This window comes from Ixodes scapularis, unplaced genomic scaffold, assembly GCF_016920785.2.
Source record: "Ixodes scapularis isolate PalLabHiFi unplaced genomic scaffold, ASM1692078v2 PGA_scaffold24__2_contigs__length_7659602, whole genome shotgun sequence".
Taxonomy (NCBI): domain Eukaryota; kingdom Metazoa; phylum Arthropoda; class Arachnida; order Ixodida; family Ixodidae; genus Ixodes; species Ixodes scapularis.
Genome location: NW_024609851.1, coordinates 6,514,211 through 6,535,747, shown reverse-complemented (window position 1 = coordinate 6,535,747; position 21,537 = coordinate 6,514,211). Strand labels below are relative to the sequence as shown.

The 21,537-nt window shown below is 45.3% G+C and overlaps 1 protein-coding gene across 1 annotated transcript in view; it reads right to left on the bottom strand.

Moving 5' to 3' along the window:
* Positions 1-2,293: 2,293 nt before the first annotated feature.
* LOC120841246 overlaps positions 2,294-21,537 on the bottom strand; it is a 31,837-nt gene continuing 12,593 nt past the window's right edge. Inside the window, exons 2-5 of the mRNA XM_040212097.1 lie at positions 14,624-14,652; positions 10,881-11,432; positions 2,874-3,061; positions 2,294-2,767 (exon numbers count right to left, since the gene is read on the bottom strand). Of these exons, the coding sequence (XP_040068031.1) occupies positions 2,294-2,767; positions 2,874-3,061; positions 10,881-11,432; positions 14,624-14,652 (1,243 nt within the window). The remainder of the gene's footprint in view (positions 2,768-2,873; positions 3,062-10,880; positions 11,433-14,623; positions 14,653-21,537) is intronic.

Genomic DNA, 21,537 nt, shown 5'->3' with positions numbered 1-21,537 from the left:
CCTCACACGAAAAGCATGTTTTTCTGGCCATCCGATGGCTGTTTGGTATTTAAGTTCCATGTACCAGAAGAAAAAACAAACTGCCAAATAACACATGGACTATATTCTTTCATTCTGCAAAAGGCTTCAGTTAAACCAATGCACATTCTCAAACTGCACAATCTAACTACTGTAAAATTCCGAGCAAGTGCCCCCCCCCCCCCCCCCCCCCCCCCGTGCACACAAGTCAAAATTACCTGCAAAGTTTAGGGGGGGGGGGGCGCTATCCCGGAACGGCACCAAAATTCAAGATGGCAACGAAAAAAATGTTCTGCCAGAAAAGGAGGAAAACCGCATTGCACATGGATTTAATATTTTATTTATCTCTGAGAACATAGCCTTTATTAGGCTAAAGATTTGTCACTGCTATATTCATCACTTTCAAAACCACCAAAAGACTCCTCAGAGTCGATCGCAAGAAAAAGTCTAACGGTATTCCGCAATATTTCCCAACTGCATGCCGTTGGCTATTTTGACAGCCTCTTCAGAAAGAAGCCGGTTGCTTATGGCTCTTCTGCACTTCATTCGCCCTCCAGGTATCCAAAGGGCACATCGTACAATTTTTTACTGAACATCGGCGTGCCGTTACTTAGCTTTCGTCGAAGTTTGACTTTCCCGTAGTTTTGCTGTAGCAAATTGTCAAAATTCTTGTCCCATTCCCGTATCCGGACGAACTTGATGTGTCGAGACGTCTGATGTACGTTTTTCCCGTTTTCACGGCCACTGTGTAAGAATGCATATCCGAACTGACACCGCCAAAACAAAGCGACAATGGCGCATTGCGACCGAGCTGATCAGGCTGCAAAGTAGTATTGGATTGGATTGTTGGACTGGATTTCGCAGGCCAGTGTTGCCTAGGTGCGGTCTGCACGGTGCATGATACGGGTGCGGAGATGGGAGGGGGCGCTTTCCCGGAACGGCGCGGAAATCTGAAATTAGCAGTGAAGTTCGGGGGGGGGGGGGGGGTTGGTTTTGCTCGGAATTTTACGGTATACTATAATCTCCCCTCCCCCTCAACAGCTTCTGAACAGCATAATAATTTGATGAACACTTTACAAATCGTAAGCATATTGGAAGCCAGTGTAGCCTTCTGACGGAAATCTTTCCCTTATTCTATTTACAGCACAGGCAGGGAGGACCCTCCTGTGATTCCTTCCCAGCCGTCCCCAAAGCCAGTGTGCAAGCTGGCTGTAGCGGGTGTGGCGGTACTTTCTGTTGGCAAAAGGAAAAGGAAATGTTGCCTTATATCCTTTAAATTTCATTTAAAGGCTGACATACACTTGCATATTCTGAGAAGCGGAGGCAATCCCTCCATTCGGCTCATTTCGGGTCAATCTTCTGGACATCATCACACATGGCTTGTACAGAATGTACTTACAGCGCTCATTAAGTTTAAATCAAACACAAAGACTGTGTATTCCTCGTAGCGGAGCCATACTGGTGGCAGTTGAGAAAAGGTTTCGTGACGTAGTACTCAACAGGCCATGTGGACCAGCTACGTGAATAAGCCATGGTTCAACTTCTTCCAGGATAGAGTTACCATAAGAAAAAAAACGATTTGTGTGTTCTGTATAAGTTTGATGAGCGCTTTATGTGGCAGATTAAAAGCAAGCCGTGTTTACATTCTTTTACACTCAAGCGCCTTTGCTCATTGTCGTGCGCGCGTAAATCGTCTGACACATGTGACAGGACTTTACGTAACGGCGCACATCTTTTAGCCAGGTCGGCCACCAGTACTTTCCTAGGATGAGTTCCTTCGTCTTTTCCGTTCTCATGTGTCCCGAGTTGTCATGAAAAATCGTCATCGCAGACTCTTGGGGCATGGCGGGAACGACAATTCTTTTTACGACGCGTCCTTGCTTCATGGTTTCTTTTGTGAGGACGTCATTCTTGTTGTACGGGCTGTTTCCATCGCGCGCCACTGACTTTAACTTCTAGTATTCTGCGTCCCTTGCCTGCAGGTTGCTTAGGTGACTGTGATCTCCTGCTATGATGGCGTAGCATGCCAACCCTTGACCTGCCGGTACCGTTTTGAGGATGTCTCCTTGCATACTCTCTCCCTGTCGTGAAAGGGCACCTGGTGCCGTGTTCAATATTTTGGCCTGTGAACAACGTCAAACGTGTATTCAGCAAGGTCCAGCGTCATTGAGGGAATTGGTCATTCGTTGCTCCCTTTAGTGCCAAATACGCCACGCTGAAGTTGTCTGTAAACACTGTGAAACACGGTACACCCCATAGAGAACTCTGTCACTGCTTAATACAGCGCCATGCATTCGAGCAAGTTGGAGTGAAGGTTAGTGTCGTGTTTGTTCAGCCATCGGCTTGCGTATTCAATCCCCCGTTCCTTGCCGTTTTGCAACTGACTGCGTATGGTTCCGAGGCCGGTCTGGCATACGTCAACGTGCGCACACGTCGGACAGTCTGGTTGGAAGCTCGCAAAAATTGGAAGGTGTTTGAGAGCGTGCTTCGGAGTGCTGACCCCATCTTGGTGGTCATGCGTCCACACAAAGGGTGTCTCTCTGGCGATGAGATTTCTTAATATACGAGTACGTGCTGAGAAAATGAGGATGAACATACGGTAGCGGTTGGCAAACTGTAGGATTGAGTAGAGCTTCTTGGCGTTCACGTGTGGTCGAAACTTGCCGACTGCGGCTACTCGAGCTTGGTCAAGCGTGCGTCCGTCCAATGATATTTCATATCCGAGGAAAGTGACGTTCTCGCGCACGAGCTGGCATTATTTCATGTCCATTTTCAGACCGTTGGTAACGATTCTGTCGAGAGCTGAGTCGAGAAGTTCTAGTGCTTCCTTGACTGTCATTGCTCCTTGCCCTCACATCCTCCATGATGGGCATGGGATAGGACGGATTCACAGTCTTCGCGTTCAGTTCCCTGTAGTTGTGAACCATCCTTCGCAGAGTCGTTCGGTGGTGCGGTTGATCCGCAACAATCGTCGGTGCGGCATACTCGCTCTCGCTTAGCTCTATGATTCCCTGTATGCCCGGGATACGACTGGTATGTCGTCCTGTAAATCGATGGAGTGTTTGGTGTGTTCGGCGTCTGGGCAAAATCCGAGCAATTCTCCATTTGTCACGAAGGCTTCGCTGTGCCGTGTGAGAGTACACCGTAGTTTGTCCGCTTCGGGTGTCGCATCTTTTGTCATTTCTGACACCGCTTCGTCAATGTCCTGAAGCAACTTTTTTTTGGAGTCTCTTGTTTCGTGTGGAGTCCCACGTATTTTGTCTCTTCGAAGGCGGTCTGTGTAGTAGCTTCTCGTTCGCAGAACGAAACGATCAATGTCTCAGCGGTTCTGCCTTTGGGATGCGTAGGTGTCTTAAAATCGCGCATGTCATGTGCGGATTGCTTGTTGTCGTTCGGTAGTTGCACGATTGTGACATCGTTCGATGAGTGGAACGTCACATCAACGTTGGCTTGTTGGCAGTCAGAACCCAGTATCGCATAAAAGGCGCTGGCAGTGGTGCAATAACTGTGTTGGGAAGCTGGGTTTGTGTGGCACCAAGAGTGATATCCAGCATTGTTGCACTTTTTGGCTCAAGCTTGCGACCGGGGACTTCGATGCGCTCTTGTCCGTTCCATGGGCTCATTCTGATGTTAGCCTGAGACTGAGGCAGGAAAAGAAGTTTCAAAGTAGAAGAAAAAGGAACAGTCGAGGATACGTCTCTAACACAGCTAAAGACAAGTTTATTCGGTCACCCTCTTATATACACTCCACAATCTTCACCACAGAACCTTCGCGACCTCCAAAGCCAAAAGATAACAAAGAACTCATCTCTTTCCACCACAATAATCAAACGACCTTGACAATCCTACAAAGCCCCCTCACCAACACAACCTATCTCCTCTCTCCCGGAAGAGGATCGACCTTCGCGTACATAGCACACCCTCCTCCTCTCCTCCCCGGCCCACAATCCCGAAACAACCCGGCAACAAAAGATACCAATCCACCTGATCAAACCAAAGACACAAAGGAGGAAACCACTTACACCCTTTCACAATCAACAACCACTTAACAAAACTCTCAAATCCGCAAGAAGGTTTTTGCACTGCTGCTAAGCTGTAACGACACTTGACTAATGCAGTTGCCCATTGATTTCATTCTTATTGTTTCCTTTACAACCCTTTTGATGTCGTTTACTTCCCTGTGTATTATTTCTGTTTCGGACCAGCGTGGTATACAATTATTACATTCTTGAACATGTTTCGCTATTTCCGAATCAGTCGCGTTGTTTTTTGCATTTCTTTTGTGTTCAGTCAATCTATCATTTATACACCTCGACGTTTGACCCACATACTTAAAACCACATTCTAGGGGAATTTCGTATACCACTCCATTATCACAAGGAATAGACTTTTCTCGATGCATTTTTGTGCATTCCCTTACACTCTTGTGGAAGGGCGTGAGCTTACTCAATTTATAGTCGGAACTAAAAACCAGATCAACATCGAACTTTTTTGCACAAGCCTTCAAGTTGTGAGAAATTTTGTGATAGTACGGAATTACAGTAGTTCTAAGTTTTGGCCTTTGCTTTGGTTCTGCTCTACATTTGTCTGCGAATTTTACGGATAACTGTTTCCCTACGAATTCATCCTGATAACGAGCACTGTTTAGCCTTCTCCACTGCCTTTTCACTGATTCAGCCAAGAAATGAGTACATGATCTGTCCATTGCATTTGTGATTAAAGACCTGACAATACCTGCTTTGACTGTTTTTGAATGGCAACTGTTTTTTGATAGCAGCGGTTTTGCGTTTTCTTTTCCATATTCCCAACATAGCCCTTTTTCATTGTGAATCATAAGCTCTAAAAACTGCAGTTTACCATTCATGGGTCGTTCGACTGTAAACCTCAGTTCCGGGGCAGCCGATCTGATCAATGCTTCCAGAGTGTCAGACAATCCCTCCCGAAAAGAACAGATCAAAATGTCATCGACATATCTTTTCACAAAACAGGATTCGGACGTCAGTTCTTGCAACTTATCAGATACAATGCAATCCAAAGAATTTAGGTAAATTTCCGCTAACGCCGGTGCTACACTCGACCCAATGCATACTCCCTCTTTCTGTAAATACTTTTTTCCTTGATACTCTACTATTGTTGACTGCAAGTAATAATCAAGAACGGCAAGAAAACTGTCCACCGATATGCCTGACCGCGATTGGAACCTTACCAAATTCATTTCAAGCACCCCTTTTACCCTTTCCAACAGACGACTCTTCTCTAATGAGTAATAAAGATCCTTGATGTCCATTGACAACATATCTCCTTCCTTTCCATGATGACCTTCGAGTACCGTGATCAACTCACTCGAATTTCTCAGTGACAAAGACTTATCTAGAATTGCATGATTTAAACCTTTTTGAAGAAACACGGAAACTACCTTCTGCCAAGTGCCATTCTCATTGATCACCACTCTAAGTGGCATCTCCGGTTTATGATCCTTCATGAAGAACTTTACGCTCAACGCTGATTTCGACAGATTTACCATGGTCTTCGCTACGTCCTTAAATTCGTCTTCCTCTAAAATTGAAAATATATTTTTCTTTAACTTTCCAATGTTTCCACCCCATTCTTGAAACAAGGATTCCATCGCTTCACCCATTTTCGTTTGAAATGACGAGTTTGAAGGAACCGCGAATCTACCGGATTTATCAGTTTGTAGCAATTGTAATGACCGATCCTCTAACTCTTTTCTAACCGAACTGACGACACGAAAATCCCTTTTCTCATTTGGGTATCCAATGCCCATTACGTTTTCCATTCTGCCAACAGCCTGTTCAATAAACGCCGCTCTTTCCTCATGCCTGACTATTCTTGCAACCGACTGTATAGAAGAAAATACATCCACCCTTGACGGTTTTACATCAATACAAAACTTCGGTCCGTTTTCCAACACTGCTTGCGTCTTCCTTGATAACATTACGCCACCCGGATTGATAACAGAACCTCCACACATCCGATCGAAAAAACTAAAATCCCGTGAGTCTCTATCCCTTCCCTCCTGAGATTTCATCTTAATGCTATCCAGAACATGCCTTCGTTTGACATACCACATACGGTTGAAAACTGTCCTCCTGATGCTGTTCCAAATGATGTAGTCCCTGTGCCGCTTGAAATCACCTCCCACCAGGAGCTCCCAAAGTCTTTCGGAAGCGCTGCGCATTTCTTTGATCCGGTGACTTGAGGCTTCTCTGTACGCCTTGAGGATCCTCTTCTTGCCGCTCCAATGGCCCCCCGACGCTGACAGATGTTTGAATGCAGCTGGGTCCACGAACCTTTTTCGGAGGCAGATGTCGAAATATGCAACCTCGGCCTCCAGCTTCGCCAGTCGACGTCCCAGTCGGTCCAGTACTTCTACTGCTTGAGAAATCCAGGCGGTCGGTGTCGTTGATGATGCGGTTGTACATGAGAAGGTACATGCAGTTTTTAGAGCTTATGATTCACAATGAAAAAGGGCTATGTTGGGAATATGGAAAAGAAAACGCAAAACCGCTGCTATCAAAAAACAGTTGCCATTCAAAAACAGTCAAAGCAGGTATTGTCAGGTCTTTAATCACAAATGCAATGGACAGATCATGTACTCATTTCTTGGCTGAATCAGTGAAAAGGCAGTGGAGAAGGCTAAACAGTGCTGGTTATCAGGATGAATTCGTAGGGAAACAGTTATCCGTAAAATTCGCAGACAAATGTAGAGCAGAACCAAAGCAAAGGCCAAAACTTAGAACTACTGTAATTCCGTACTATCACAAAATTTCTCACAACTTGAAGGCTTGTGCAAAAAAGTTCGATGTTGATCTGGTTTTTAGTTCCGACTATAAATTGAGTAAGCTCACGCCCTTCCACAAGAGTGTAAGGGAATGCACAAAAATGCATCGAGAAAAGTCTATTCCTTGTGATAATGGAGTGGTATACGAAATTCCCCTAGAATGTGGTTTTAAGTATGTGGGTCAAACGTCGAGGTGTATAAATGATAGATTGACTGAACACAAAAGAAATGTAAAAAACAACGCGACTGATTCGGAAATAGCGAAACATGTTCAAGAATGTAATAATTGTATACCACGCTGGTCCGAAACAGAAATAATACACAGGGAAGTAAACGACATCAAAAGGGTTGTAAAGGAAACAATAAGAATGAAATCAATGGGCAACTGCATTAGTCAAGTGTCGTTACAGCTTAGCAGCAGTGCAAAAACCTTCTTGCGGATTTGAGAGTTTTGTTAAGTGGTTGTTGATTGTGAAAGGGTGTAAGTGGTTTCCTCCTTTGTGTCTTTGGTTTGATCAGGTGGATTGGTATCTTTTGTTGCCGGGTTGTTTCGGGATTGTGGGCCGGGGAGGAGAGGAGGAGGGTGTGCTATGTACGCGAAGGTCGATCCTCTTCCGGGAGAGAGGAGATAGGTTGTGTTGGTGAGGGGGCTTTGTAGGATTATCAAGGTCGTTTGATTATTGTGGTGGAAAGAGATGAGTTCTTTGTTATCTTTTGGCTTTGGAGGTCGCGAAGGTTCTGTGGTGAAGATTGTGGAGTGTATATAAGAGGGTGACCGAATAAACTTGTCTTTAGCTGTGTTAGAGACGTATCCTCGACTGTTCCTTTTTCTTCTACTTTGAAACTTCTTTTCCTGCCTCAGTCTCAGGCTAACATCAGAATGGTTAATTTCCACCAGCTCGCCTGCGCACTCACTACAATACCATGGGCTCGTTTTCGTGCCTACGTAAAGCACCGCTGTCAATGCAGACTTTAACAGGCCTATCGTTGTGCAAAAATCCGTCAACAATTGAAAGGCTGCCTCCAGTAGATCGTAGAAAGCAGTTCGCTTGTAGATTCGTAACTGAGCTCTGAACGTTTGGTTTTGAGCCAGTGTTGCGTTCTTCTGCACGGAATGTTGCGCTCGTGGGTTTGTTGCAATCGCGTGACAGGTGACCGGATTCGCTACAATTGAAGCACTGTCGAGAGGGTGGCCTCTTGAATAGGCTGCTCGATGCGGACTCTGATGTTTGACGTTGAGTTTTAGCATCCTGACCATCTTGATTGCTGTGCCTCCATGCTTGGTTTTTCAGTGCATCTTTGACAATCGAGCATGGCTGTGCGTTCGATCAGTTCGATAGCCGTCCTGCAGCACTGCACGGCTAACGGATTAGCCCACTCGTCGTCCTTTATCCCGTTCAGTATGAGGGATACGCATTCTTCTATAACAAACGTATATGGTGCCATGTCGAGCTTTGCGTTTTTGGAGTAAACGTATTAGACGATTGAGTCACTTTCGACTAGTTGTCGTTTTTTTTTGGAACTGAAGGAATTTTTTCATGGTCATTTTTCCTCTAAACCACTACGTGATTTCATATTTACAAGCGCCCCAATCGTTGATTTTTGATCCGCATTATGATTGCCAATATTTCGCTGATCCGCGGAGTTATGAAACGGCATTCACGAGGGCAAGTTGAGGTGTCCAATGAGCAAGAACTGCGATACGTTCTACCTCGGCGATCCAGTGTTTGATGTTGGTCTCGATGGCACCGTTCTAGATGGGGTTGCCGTTGAGGTGTCGCTCGTTGAGTGCACCTGCATTGACTGCCCTTGTCGTGCCATGGGCTCTAACATTCAGGCCTGCGTCTCGACGGTCGTCCCAAGGAGATGGGTGATTTCGTGTTGTTTTCGTGTGGAGTCGACGTTCGAAGGGAAACTTCGGGAGCGATGATGTTGCTCTGCATGGGCGTAAGTCGCACTGGGATGTTGCTTGGTTCCAGCCGTTCCACTGTGAGGCTGTTGCTGGGAGCCGTTGCTGTGCCGTCGGGAACGTCTGATGCCTTCGTCAAAGATGCAGCTTGGATGAGGTGTTACATCTTGGCTTGTACGCGTTCGACATCGGCTTGGAGCTTGTCGTAGACTCAATTACTCAATTTCTAAGTGAGAGATAAAAAAAAGGAAATAAACTGTTCCTCTCGACCTGCACCACCTGACGGTATAACAGGTTTGATCCAATATAATATAAAAAATGAGGGCCGTAATTGACCAAACGCTTCTTTAGTCCTTAAAGCCAATTAAAAAGAAAAACAGGGAGACAGCTGAACATTGGCATTGGAACGAACTTGGAGAATCTTGCGAGCAATTATGAGTATTTGTGTTTCGTTTTTTTCCTTTGGTATTAAGTTATTAATTGTTGTTCCGCTTGGTCCTGCCTCTTGTCTTCTGTGTTCTTGACGACGAGGAAGTTGTCTTCTTTAAAATTTTCGTACTGGAATATATAAGAAAATGGATTGGAAACAATGTTAAAATTGTATTCTCTTTTAATGATTTCATTTTAAAATTAGTTATGTATTTCTAGTTATCTTGGCGTTCTCATGTATGTTTTCATTTTATTTCTTATTTGTCTGTCGCCTTAATTATTTTTTGAGGGGGGGGGGGGGAGAAGGGAGCAGAGAGCATTGTACTTTTTCGTTGTTTTTCATTTTTTTAATGATTATATTTTACAGCAAGAGATTATTATTATAGCTATACATACCCTAGTATTTACCTATTTACATATTTACATTTTCCCCCGAAGGAGAAGGATCACACTTATAAAACTTCATGTTTGCATCCTGTATTGTTATCATGTGTTGCTATTAATATTTTTTTTTTTTTGGAGATTGGAAGGAATGAGGTTATGTCTTGAAACAGACACTAAATATTTAGTCGTTTTCGTCAGTATTACTTTTCTTTTCGTACGTTGTTTGTTGTTGGTGGTCGGTCTTGAGGGGTGCAATAAGAGATCAACCTCTTTTCTTTTTCACTGTCTGTCTTGGTTGCCCGTTCCTGAACACTGTTGCTCTGAGAGTAGATGACTTTTCGTTCCAGTTTTATTGTAGATACTCTCGTTACTCTTGCTGAGAAGCCCAGAACCTGGAACTGGTCTTAGGTCCTCCTAACCTGTTGTTTGGGGTCTTCTCTGTGGATGGCTGTTTGTCGCGGGTGGTTAGTGGAATCCCAGGGAAGGAAACTGGCTCACTCCCCCTGATCATGTTGTGGGCCTTCCAATTGCCATTGATTGTGGTGTTGGTTCAGGATGGAAAGCTAAAAAGAAGCTCCGAACCAGGAACTAGTCCACGGCTCTCCTAACCAAAGATGGAGTCTTCTCATAGAGATGGCGTTTTTTTTTTTTTTTTTTTTTTTTTTCTTCTAAGAAGTTAAGGAAGCCCGGAGAATGGAACTGGTCCAAACCCCCCCTATCCACCACTTTTGGGTCTTCCAAGGCCATCGACAGTGTGCATATTAGCAGTTCAGGGTTTAAAGATGACTTTTGGTTGTCTTTTTCTTGGATTCCGTTCTTGTTTGGGTTAAAAGTTAGTCTGTAAGAAAATTTTTTACAGTAGTTTTTGTTTTTCCTTGAGATTGATATCTTCCATTCTCAAGTTTGTTACAAATACATATAATCATATATACATATATATACATATACATACACACATACATACCTACATATACATACACCCACGCGCACATATAAACACACATACTTATACATTCACATATGTATACATATGCACACATATATATATATATATTTATTTATTTATATACTGTGGAATGTTGTCTGAAATATGTTTAACTAACGCCTCCAGAGTATTTATATGAGTTTTAGAGTTCAGTAGCTTTTGACGAATATTCAAGTTTATGTGCGATATTGAAAGTTTTTGAATAGATGGTTTTGTTAGATGGCATGCAGTAAAGTAATGATCCATACTAGTACAAGTTTGTCCACAGGGACAAGTAGTGTGGTTGTGTATATTAAATCTATAGAAATAAAAAGGAAATCTGCCGTGTGCAGTTATAATTTGTGTGATGTTACTAGAAGGAGGGAAGCTAATAGGTATATGATTGGTTGATGGTATCCATTTAAATAATTCTGTGTTTTTGCCATCGTTTTGCCAAGAGTGATCCCATCTCCTACGTGCTAATTCCATTATTGTATGTTTTATATTTTGTTTTGATTTTGGTAGGTGTATGTATTGGCCATGATAACGTGCCGAGTTTGCAAATTGGTCGGCTAGATCGTTCCCTAAAATATTAGTATGGCTTTTGACGTGAAAAAAAGCCGTTGTGTTAAATCTGTTGACTGATTGGATTATATGTTTTATTTCGTTAATTAAAGGAATTGCATTGTTTGGATTTGCCAATGCTTGTAGGACTGATAGGCTGTCGGTGTATATGTTACAATGTAGCCCATCTCTTGTTGCAAGAATATAATCAAGGGCTTTAAATATGGCAATAGCCTCTGCATCGAATATTGTACTGTGTTTTGGTAAGCGATATTTTCCTATTTTTATAATTCTTCCATTGTTTTTCAGAATAACGAATGCTGCTCCCACCTGATCTAAGTACACTGAACCATCTGTATAGAGTGATATGACGTTGGTTATTTGAGATACAGTAGGGTGATTTCAGATAAGATCGACCAAAGGATGGCTAGTCGACATTTTCAAATCAACTGATGTTTTTATGTGTTATTGTCTAGTGTCTGGTATGAACGAATCCAAACTTAGTTTTGGCTAGAAAAAATACTTGGGGACAGGAAAAATCGTAAGGCATGAGGTGGTGGACAGTTGCATTAACGCGCACTGATGGAGGGGGCCCGTTTGAGAGTGAATAACTAAAGCGATAACATTAGGAGAACTCTAATACGTTTTAGGCGCAAACTATGGGCATAGCTTGCTTGTAATATAAAGTAATGATATTTATTTAAAATTTATTTATTTTTCTAAAAATTGACAAACATGCCTGCTCGAACGACAATGGCAAACTTTGGAGGTCTGTATCTCATGAAATAATTTAATCATTATGATATAATTTGCAGCTATTATTCTACTAGTATATAGCTCATATTTAAAAAATAACTAAGGTATCTGTGTGATACAATAGTTCGGATATATTTAGTCAAACATGGAAACAAAATCAAACAAAGAAAAATTCCGATGCGAATAAAAAAAAAACACCACCCTCGATTTTTTTAAAATTTAGGTAACCTATTATACTCTATTTCGGCATTCATTTCCATTAAAAACATGTTGCATCATTTTATTGAGAAAGAAGATACAACTCCCCAAAGTAGGGTCCTTTTTCAAAGCCTACACTTAGCAGTGTTTTATACAAGAACTGACTCTGAGTTCCAGTTTCATGAAACCAACACACATCTTTTATATATTTTTATTCAGATGAGGCCAATGATAACTAAAGAAATCGTTCACACACTTAAATTAAGGAGAAACTACTGTGTACAAAGAGGTATCATATTACGGACTAGTGATCCGAGAAAAGATCATGCAGCCATCGGCCACTAGGAACTTTGTTTACTTTATTCTCCTGCGGCACTATATGCTATTCCCTCTTCCGCTCTACCTTCATGTCTCTCTCTCTCTCTCTCTCATATATATCCCTGATATATATCCACAACAAAAACATGTTCAAGCATTCCCTTTCTGCGTGGTAGTGTTCAGTGGCTAGCAAAAATCATTTCCTCGCTAAGCTCACGATTATGGCAAAATAGTTGCCGGAAACCGCAGACGACACTCGTCGCTAGTTCTGGCAAAACGGCCGATACAATCTTTTTTTCGCATTTCCCCGCTCACTGTCAAGGACAAGGGGGTTCGCTTCAACCAGCAAAACATGGCCGTCGACGCGTGTTTACTGAGCAGTCATGCCTGTCGCCATCTCACTCGCTGGCGTCACGGACGATAATATCAGGCACAAAGGGGCACACCAACCGGTAGCATTATCCCCAAGTACTCGAGCCTCGCGTAAATACATAGAGTGTAAACGCTGTCGCCATGTAATCGTAGTAAGAGCGCCCCCCCCCTCCCCCAACGGGGGACTGCAGTACGCGACGGCGTACTAACACAACGGCGACGATATCGACATCGCGGGCTCCGAATTTTCCCATAGTTCTACTCCACGGGCATTTCTCGAAACGCTTGATATTGTGTACGCCCGCCTGGAAGGATTTCAGGCGCGTAGTTAAGATAAGGCGGTTCTCCGCGGCAAAAGAAAGCAATTTCACAAAAACTTAAAAGCGGCGGCGACGCGTGTGCGGTGAACGCTTGTAGTTTTGGTGTAGACAGGGTGTGTGTGTTCTCGTTGTTGACACCAGCCGGCGATAAGGCACTGCAGGCGGTAGCTCAGTACAGCAAGGGCTAATCCGAGTGACCATCAACGTAACCCCACCGCCAACCCCTCGCGAACCGGTCGCCGACATGGCTCAGGCTGTGCCATGAACCACGTGGTAGAAGCTCGGGTGCTTTCATATCAGCTCGTGGAGGGACGACAGTGCGATTCCGGAAAGTCTTTTTCGAAGGCCGCTGACCACAATTTTTTGTCTGGAGACTTTCCCTCTTTCTTCCTTTGACGTGGATCAAGCTTTGCCGACAGCCTCAGTTGTGACCTCTCTTTGCAAATGTACGTTTGCAGTGAGTGAGCTCCTCAGCCTCGGACTTGTCACTTGTGCACCAAGTAGTTCTTTCACTTGGCAATTATATGCCATCAGTTGGGGTTTAATTTCTATTATTTATGTATACATTATGAAGACGTCCTGGAGCTCCGAACGAGTGTTTTGTGCAGATTACTTTTGCAAACACAAAAAGACTATACCAAAGCAGCGGAATTTTCGAAGTGTTGGCGAGTTGGACCTAAACTGGTTGAAGCAAATTCTTCCGCCTGACTGTTCCACCAAAGTGAGTGCGACGGACTACCTGTGCTACCATTGCTTCATGCACATCACTAAGGAGATCTCGATGCGAAGCTCAGAGCAGTGCCCTGACATATTTGTGCCAGCTGAAGAAGCAATTGAAGATCTAAATCCCAGCATACTACCTACAGATGTGTCGCCGCTGAGACAACCAAGCGTCGTAAGAAGTCGGGACAGGCCTGCCTATGTCAAGAGAAAGCAGACAGAACTGGAGCAGGTTGCTGTCAAGAATATAAGCTCAAGGCTACGTATTGCGTACGACAGGGACGCACCATCGGGGTCGTCCGAACCATTATGCTCCACATGCACTGAGTGGGTGGACAACTTTCGGCAGGCCTTTGAAACCGCCACCTCTCTCCGGGAACGTTGTCAACTGCTTACACTCCTGCCGTCAACACTGACGAAGAATGAGGTTCAAAAGATGATTCCACAGGCCTCAATGTACCTCATCAGTAAATCCCGAAAACTCAAGGAAAAGCATGGCGTGTGGTATGAGCCGGATCCTTACACGAGGTGCAAGGTGAGCCCTGAGAACCTGTCTGCTGCCCTAGAGTACTTCACGAAAGACGAGCTACAATGTTCGCGCCAAAGTCCCAACCAGAAGGACGTCATCTCTGTCATGCTCAACGGAGAGAAAACGTTGGTGCCAAAGCGCTTCATGACACGCTCAATACGAGATGCCTTCCGTATATACAAAGACAAGCATCCCGATTCCGGCGTTGGGCTAACGAAATTTTATTCGTTGCGCCCTAGATGGGTCCAATGTATTCCACACCAGGAAGTGTGCGTTTGTGTGCGCTGCGCCAATTATTATCTTTGCATTGCCGCTCTAGAGAACGTTACAGGCTCAACATTCAACACTGGTGAAATGAACTCGGCATTTCTGTGCGACCCAGCAACAGAACTGTGCCTTCAAGGAGACTGTGATCACTGCCCAAAAGGCCAGTTTCTTACACTCCAGGAACTTGATATCCCGGAGGATGAAGAGATTGTGCTTGCAACATGGGAGTCCGGCGACCTTGTGAAAAAAACTTTGGAACCTGAGACTTTCCTAAAAGTCATCCAAGTGACGGTTGGAAGTTGGCTCCTTCACAACCATATCCGGCAAACGCAAGGTAAAGCGATCTACGGTGAAAAACAGTGCATGCAACGCGGGAGCATTGTGTTTCATTTTGACTTTGCTGAAAACTGGACCATCGTGCTTCCTGACGAAGTGCAAGCATATCACTGGAAAAAAAAAACAAGTTTCGATATTTACATGTGTAGTGACGACAAGAAAATCTACAAACAGCTTTGCCATCATCAGTGAGGACCTGTGTCACGACGCCGCTCACGCTTGCTTGGCTCTAGAAAAAGTGAAGGAGTGGGTTGAAGACAACGTTGCGGTATACTCGTACGTGACGTACGTAAGTGACGGCGCCGCCAGTCATTTCAAGAATCGCTTCCAGCTTCACCAATTTGCAAAGGACGATTGCCCACAAGCCCAGTGGTTATTTTCTGCATCTGGACATGGGAAAAATGCATGTGACGGAGTTGGCGGACTCGTGAAGCACCAGGCCACGCTGAACAACCTGAGAGAACGTTCAGTAAGCGCAATTCAGACGGCCAGGACAATGGTGAGCGTTCTATCAAAGAAACTGAAAAGCGTGCATCTTGTATATCTGGACGAAAATGAGGTTGTTCGGTATCGTGAACAAAAAAAAAGAAGAGTGGCTGACGGTGCGCGCCTTCCCTGGCATTCAGTCTTGGCACGCGTGGCGGCTCAGCAAGTCATCAACAGAAGGGACCTGTGACGTATATGTAGCACGGACAGTCGGATCTGCTTGGAAGCAACTTTATTAAATGGGTACAGCGAGGAAAACCTTAGCGTAAAGTGCCGAATTTGATTTCCCAAGGACTGCTCATTTTGAATGCAGGGACATCTTATTTATCACATTTTTCTTCATGGGGTATTTAACCTACTGTTTTTGTTGGTGGTTACTAATAATTTTTATCTGATCACTATAAAAAAAATCCCAAAATATTATCCTCGAGCAGGATAAAATATATCGGCTTGCCACGATTCATTTATACACCGAGAGCATCGAAGCTGCTCCAGTTAGGCACTATGGCATCCGTCACCTGAAATTGTTTGTAATCGTAAATACACAGCCAACCTAAATATCTTACTATTATATCTTTGTTTTTGTGTGTGGAAGTAAAGTTATTTATTTTACTCTAGATGTAAAATATACCGGAAGGTACAACTTCACACTGAATCATCTTTTCTCAAATCATTAGTCTCTAATATGATCCCAGGTAGCACACCATGTCGGCCGATACTGGGATTACGTCGGCCAGTACTGGGAGCTGTACGGCGGATCCCGGCCAGGGACGCCGGTAAGAAACCGATCCCGGCCGATATCGGGGGCTCGTTGTCTAAACTGGCCAGCGCCAGCCGGAAAGTTCCCGATACCGGCCGACATCGTTTTCTTGCTGTAGTCACCGGCCAGTCTAGCCGTGGAGTTTCCGGTGACTGGCCGATATCGTTTTCTTGCTGTAGTCGCTGGCCAGTCTAGCCATGGAGTTTCCGGTGACTGGCCGACATCGTTTTCTTGCTGTAGTCAGCGGCCAGTCTAGCCGGGGAGTCTCCGCTGACTGGCCGACATCGTTTTCTTTCTGTAATCACCGGCCAGTTCAGCCACGGAGTTTTCGGTGACTGACCGACATCGTTTTCTCGCTGCTTTCACAGGCCATTCGAGTCATGCAAGTTTTGATATGTAACCGACATGGCTTTTTCGCTGATATAGAAACTATATGATGGTTACAAATGACCGTTAGGTTGGACATGTCTTCAATATGCTAAAAGGTGACACCTAATATTATCCTTGGCCTAGTATTAACGCCGCGTCATCCTTAAAGGGCCCCTGAAAAGAAGAAAAAAGTTTTTTTAAAAACAGTCTGGTTGAGACACGCGTGTCAAAAAATGAATTTTACGCGAAAAAAAAAATTTTTTAGAGCAATATTGACTGCGCCAGACGCAATTTAGTCGGCAGTCACCTCCTTTCCACTTTTCTCTCTCTCGGCATCTCGGGCGCGTGGAGGAGAGGTAGTCCCCGCCTCTTCGTAGTGGATCGGCTTGGCTGCTTTCCTGGCTTGGCTGCGCCCCGCACGTGAGCCATTGCTACTTCCTGGCCATGTTCCAAAATTGACTCGATCTTACCCCAGGGTGAGGGTTTTGCACTCTTGGCGTTCTAAAACCTACCCGCGTACAGCGTTTTTCAATCTGTGCTGTCACGTGATACGATCCGCCGGAGAAACTCGGATCCATTTGGAGATTTGGAACACAGCCCCTGGCCGGCTGTCTGCCGGTCGAACGACATACCGCTGATACCGCGTCGTATCGTGCACGTACCGTGGTCACCGTGGTCGTACACACAGTACATAGTCGTCGCGGTGGACCCCGACCTGAAGCGTCGGTTGCTTCAACGCTGCCAGCAGCTGGGCCTTCGCCCGTACGAGGACACGCCTCGCCAGCCGGAAGGCGTCCGCTCCGATCGCCGCGAGACAACCGCTCGCGAGGCACCCGCTTCGCCGCGGCGAAGCGGGTGCCTCGACGAGCTCGTTCGAGCCGCACGATCCTTCAAGCCGCCGCGAGGACACGCAGTGGTAACTGATTTTTTTTTTATTAAACGTTGAGTGCGGTGCCGCGTGCCTCACTAAACTCTTTACGGGAACCACGGGAACCGACATCTAAACAAAAATTGGCACTGGCGCGCGCCAGAAAACAAACAAAAGATGAGGTAAACGGAACACACGAATCGCGCAAAGAAGAGCAGAAAAACAGAAACCTGTCACCCGCGCCACTTCCTAAGTACTTACTATGACTGACTAACTAACACAAGCAACAAGCCCTCTTCAGAACGCGAAGACGGCGAGCACGACAAAAAGCAAAATGGCGAAGCTTTTGTTTGTTGTTTTGTTGTAGTATCCGAACGGAAGTTACGATTTTGTAAAACGTTTGTAAACAATTGCGACATTCATGTGATGGATTGTTTCTTGAACCTAAAAATATGTAATTCAAAAGGCGATTTCAAGAGATCACGAAGATTTTCGAACCAACATCTAAGCTGTCACTCATTCTATTGGCCAATGAGAAGCCGATTTGAATGACCATGGTTACCAATGAGAAGCCGAGCTGAATGACCTGGAATTTGCGCGCAAATTTTCAAATAAATCTCTCGCCGTCAATATTGCTTTAAAAAATTTTTTTTTTCGCGTAAAATTCATTTTTTGACACGCGTGTCCCTACCAGACTGTTTTAAAAAAACTTTTTTTTTCTTTTCAGGGGCCCTTTAAACAAGTTAACAAAGGCTTATTTCAGTTTTGTTAAAAAAGACGGGATCAAACATGGCTGTGGAATGAAAATTCAATTTGGTTTACATCTATTAATTTTTTAGAGAGCAGCTCTTAGACGCCCGTTTCCGGCTTGAGCGGCATCGCCGTCGCAGTCGCCGTCGGCGTAACCGCGCGTTGCATTATGGGAAACGTCCCATGATGCAACGCGCGGTCGGTGACGGCGACGCCAACATCGCCGTCGGCGTAACCGCGCGTTGCGTTATGGGAAACGTCCCATAATGCAACGCGCTGTCTCATTTGTGACCCGCGCATTGCATTATGGGAAGCGTCTCATGATGCAACGCGCGGGTCGGCGACGCCAACGTCGCCGTCGGCGTAGCCGCGCGTTGAGTTATGGGAAACGTCGTATAATGCAATGTGCAGTCTCATTCGTGACCCGCGCATTGCATTATGGGACGTTTCCTATAATGACATCACAATTGACGTCACATGTGACGTCGCAAGGGTCCCGCACGTTGCATTATGGAAAAAGTCCAATGATGCAACGCGCGGGTCACTCGTGACCTGCGCGTTGCATCGTGGCGGCGAAACTTGCTTTCGATGAGTTGGGCATTTTTACTGCGGCACTGCGCTTCCCTAAAAATGTCCACATGTTCTCAACGGCAAATCTCAGGGCTTACACAGGGTTTTAAAGGGCTTCTTCGACGATTGACTACGAACGAGTAGAAAACATGTCTTCAGCATGTTGCCGCCAGCCTCCGAAACGCTCCAAAAACGCGATTTTTCAACATGCAAAATCGCCGATCGGTGGCTTCACTCTCGTGCTGCGGCTGCAGCGACCAAGCGGGGATGCGCGATCCAGCCCTTTGCCCAGGCAGATGCCGAGCGCTCCGCGCAAGCGGTCGTTCAGCGGTCGGCCTCAGTAAGCGATCCACCCAGTTGCACGCGCTGCCACCGCTTTCATAGCGTCTGCTCTCGCTTTTTAACAGTTTCGGTTCCCATTGCTATTTTGCTGAAAGCATGAAATTCTGATCGGAACTTCATGCTTTGATAAAATGTCCTGCCGTCGTGGCGCTGTACGTTTTGCAAAGGGGCTGTTAAGCAATACCAAACACGCATGCCGTAAAGCGACCGTCATCTCCGCAGGCGAGTTCCATCTGAGGGGAATTTGTCGTATTGTCTTCTAGCAAACGACATACCTAGCTCTTCATCCGAATAGGTGTGCACAACGTCTTCGACGTAACGCCATATCTTGGGCCTCTTCGCTGGCAAGGCGAATGAGTCGGCAAAGACTTCGCCGAGAACGGTTGCCTCGTCGTCACTCGAGCTGGAGCTAAGCTGGTATCTTCGTCGCTGTCGCTGATTTCGCTGCTACTGCGTTTTATTAGACGATGTCAGCGCCGCAGTATGCTCGAGCCAGTCGGTCATGACAAGAGGAACAAAAGCAAGCACAGCAAGAGAGCCCACCCAGCAATCGAAACAAAAAAACAGCGAAACTCCTTCATTTCAACGCGGCAACGTTGATAACGAAACTGAAATGTTGCGAGTGACTATAGATCGTACTCCCCCGAAAAAGGCTGCGCGGAGAACTACTCCGGGTCCGAGCGGTCTGTCCGAGGAAGACACAGTTTGGGCGGCACATTCGTTTTTTACATCATTCTGCATGATCGTAATCGAAACATCACGTGCACCCTATATTCAACCAGAAAGGGTCACTACTTCCATAAACCCCTGCGTGCAACACGGCGCGCGTTGCTCTTTGGGAACTAGTTGGCCAGGGAGGAGAGTGGCATGGTTTCGGTTTCGATCGGCAGCGTGGACTATTAACGGCCGTGATCTCACGTTTTTTGGTCTCGAGAGCATCATTTTTGGTCTCTAAACTAACCTAAATGGCCGGACCTCGAATCTATAGCACAAGCCCGAGACGTATAGCTTGCCTTCACACATGCTTGTTGTATTTTTCTACTCTATCGAGCCTTTCTGTTTGCGTTTCGAGATATATGTGAACGAGCCAGTGCTGGGAATCTCGACGCTGCGTAGCTCGTGTATCTTGCTTGTGTACGAGTCAACAAGCTGTAACGACCAATAAGTTTGCATACATCGAGCTCGCACCTTTACAGCTGGTCAGGAAGTTTGTTTGTTTTATGCGTCCATAGACGAAATAATATTTTTGCGACTACTGTTTTTCTTAATACGCCTGAATACGTGAGGTAAAACTTGGAGGCGCCATTGAAAAGCTCAATTTGAACACACATCTTATATCTTATCTGTACTGACCCGCAGCACTGCACGAAGCTAAGTCCCCACCCGCTTGCATTCCGCTAATATTCAACATCGCGTATGCACATAAATTTTTTCTGCAATCATATAGGCACATTCCACCACACAAACCGTTTTAAGAAAGCAAAAGTCGAGCAATTGTGTGAAGAATGTCGCACCGTTCGCCGGAAGTGCGTCGGACGGGCGTGAACCTCTATGCGGTGTGCCAAAGGAACGAAATTATTCAAAGCGCGTTTGACGGTTGTAATGGCCGTAATATTTATGTGTTTGCTTTCTTCCTGACTGAGTATGCCGAGATAATTTCAGACACACCGTTCAGACACAAATCTTGGGCGTCAGTAAAAGCTCGTCCAAAAAGGCTTAGCGAAGAGTAGGAGACGCTTGTTAGAGCCTCCGTCGTAGCTAGCCGACCTCAGCGTTTGCGAAAACCTAATCTCCTATCAGCGTAAAATTTGAGTGGGCGATATATGATGACACGAGGAAGACACCATAGTAATTTGTGTGCAGTAATTTGTGTGCAAGGAAATTGCCCCAGTTTTCGTTTTGTCAACCATTTCGTCGTTTACCCTGAGACTGGGTTTTTTTTTGAAGAGCAGAAGTAACAGAAAAAAACAGACAGGTCTCAGGGTAAACGACGAAATGGTTGACAAAACAAAAACTTCCACCAGCTAGCCTGTACTTTGACTCTTTTCTCGTTTCGTTTTGTATCGTTCGAGAATGAATGTATTGTACGTTCGTGAAAAGTCAGATCATCGAAAACTCAAGCGGCGCATTCGGTCACGGCGTGATAGAATGAAAGGAAGCTGCTCAATCGAAACCGAAACTGAGTGGCCAACTAGTTCCCAGAGGGCACTACGTCGAAGCGTCGTGTACTTCTTTGTGCCCCCGTTTTTTTTTTTTTCTTTTTTTTTTTTTTTATAGAGTAGCACAGTAGCACAATTATATATTTCCGACTTCGTGTTTAGACTAGAACAGACCTCATCCAGCATCGAGCCAGCTGTTGATAGACTTTGCTAGAAAGCCGATCCAGCATCCAATCCAAAGCCGGACAAGGTGAGCAAACACAAATGGCGAGTGGGACGTTGGCGTGGTTCGCGGCATGGTTCAGGTACGGTGGCTCCAGGGTTGAAAAATTGTATGTGACCGTGGT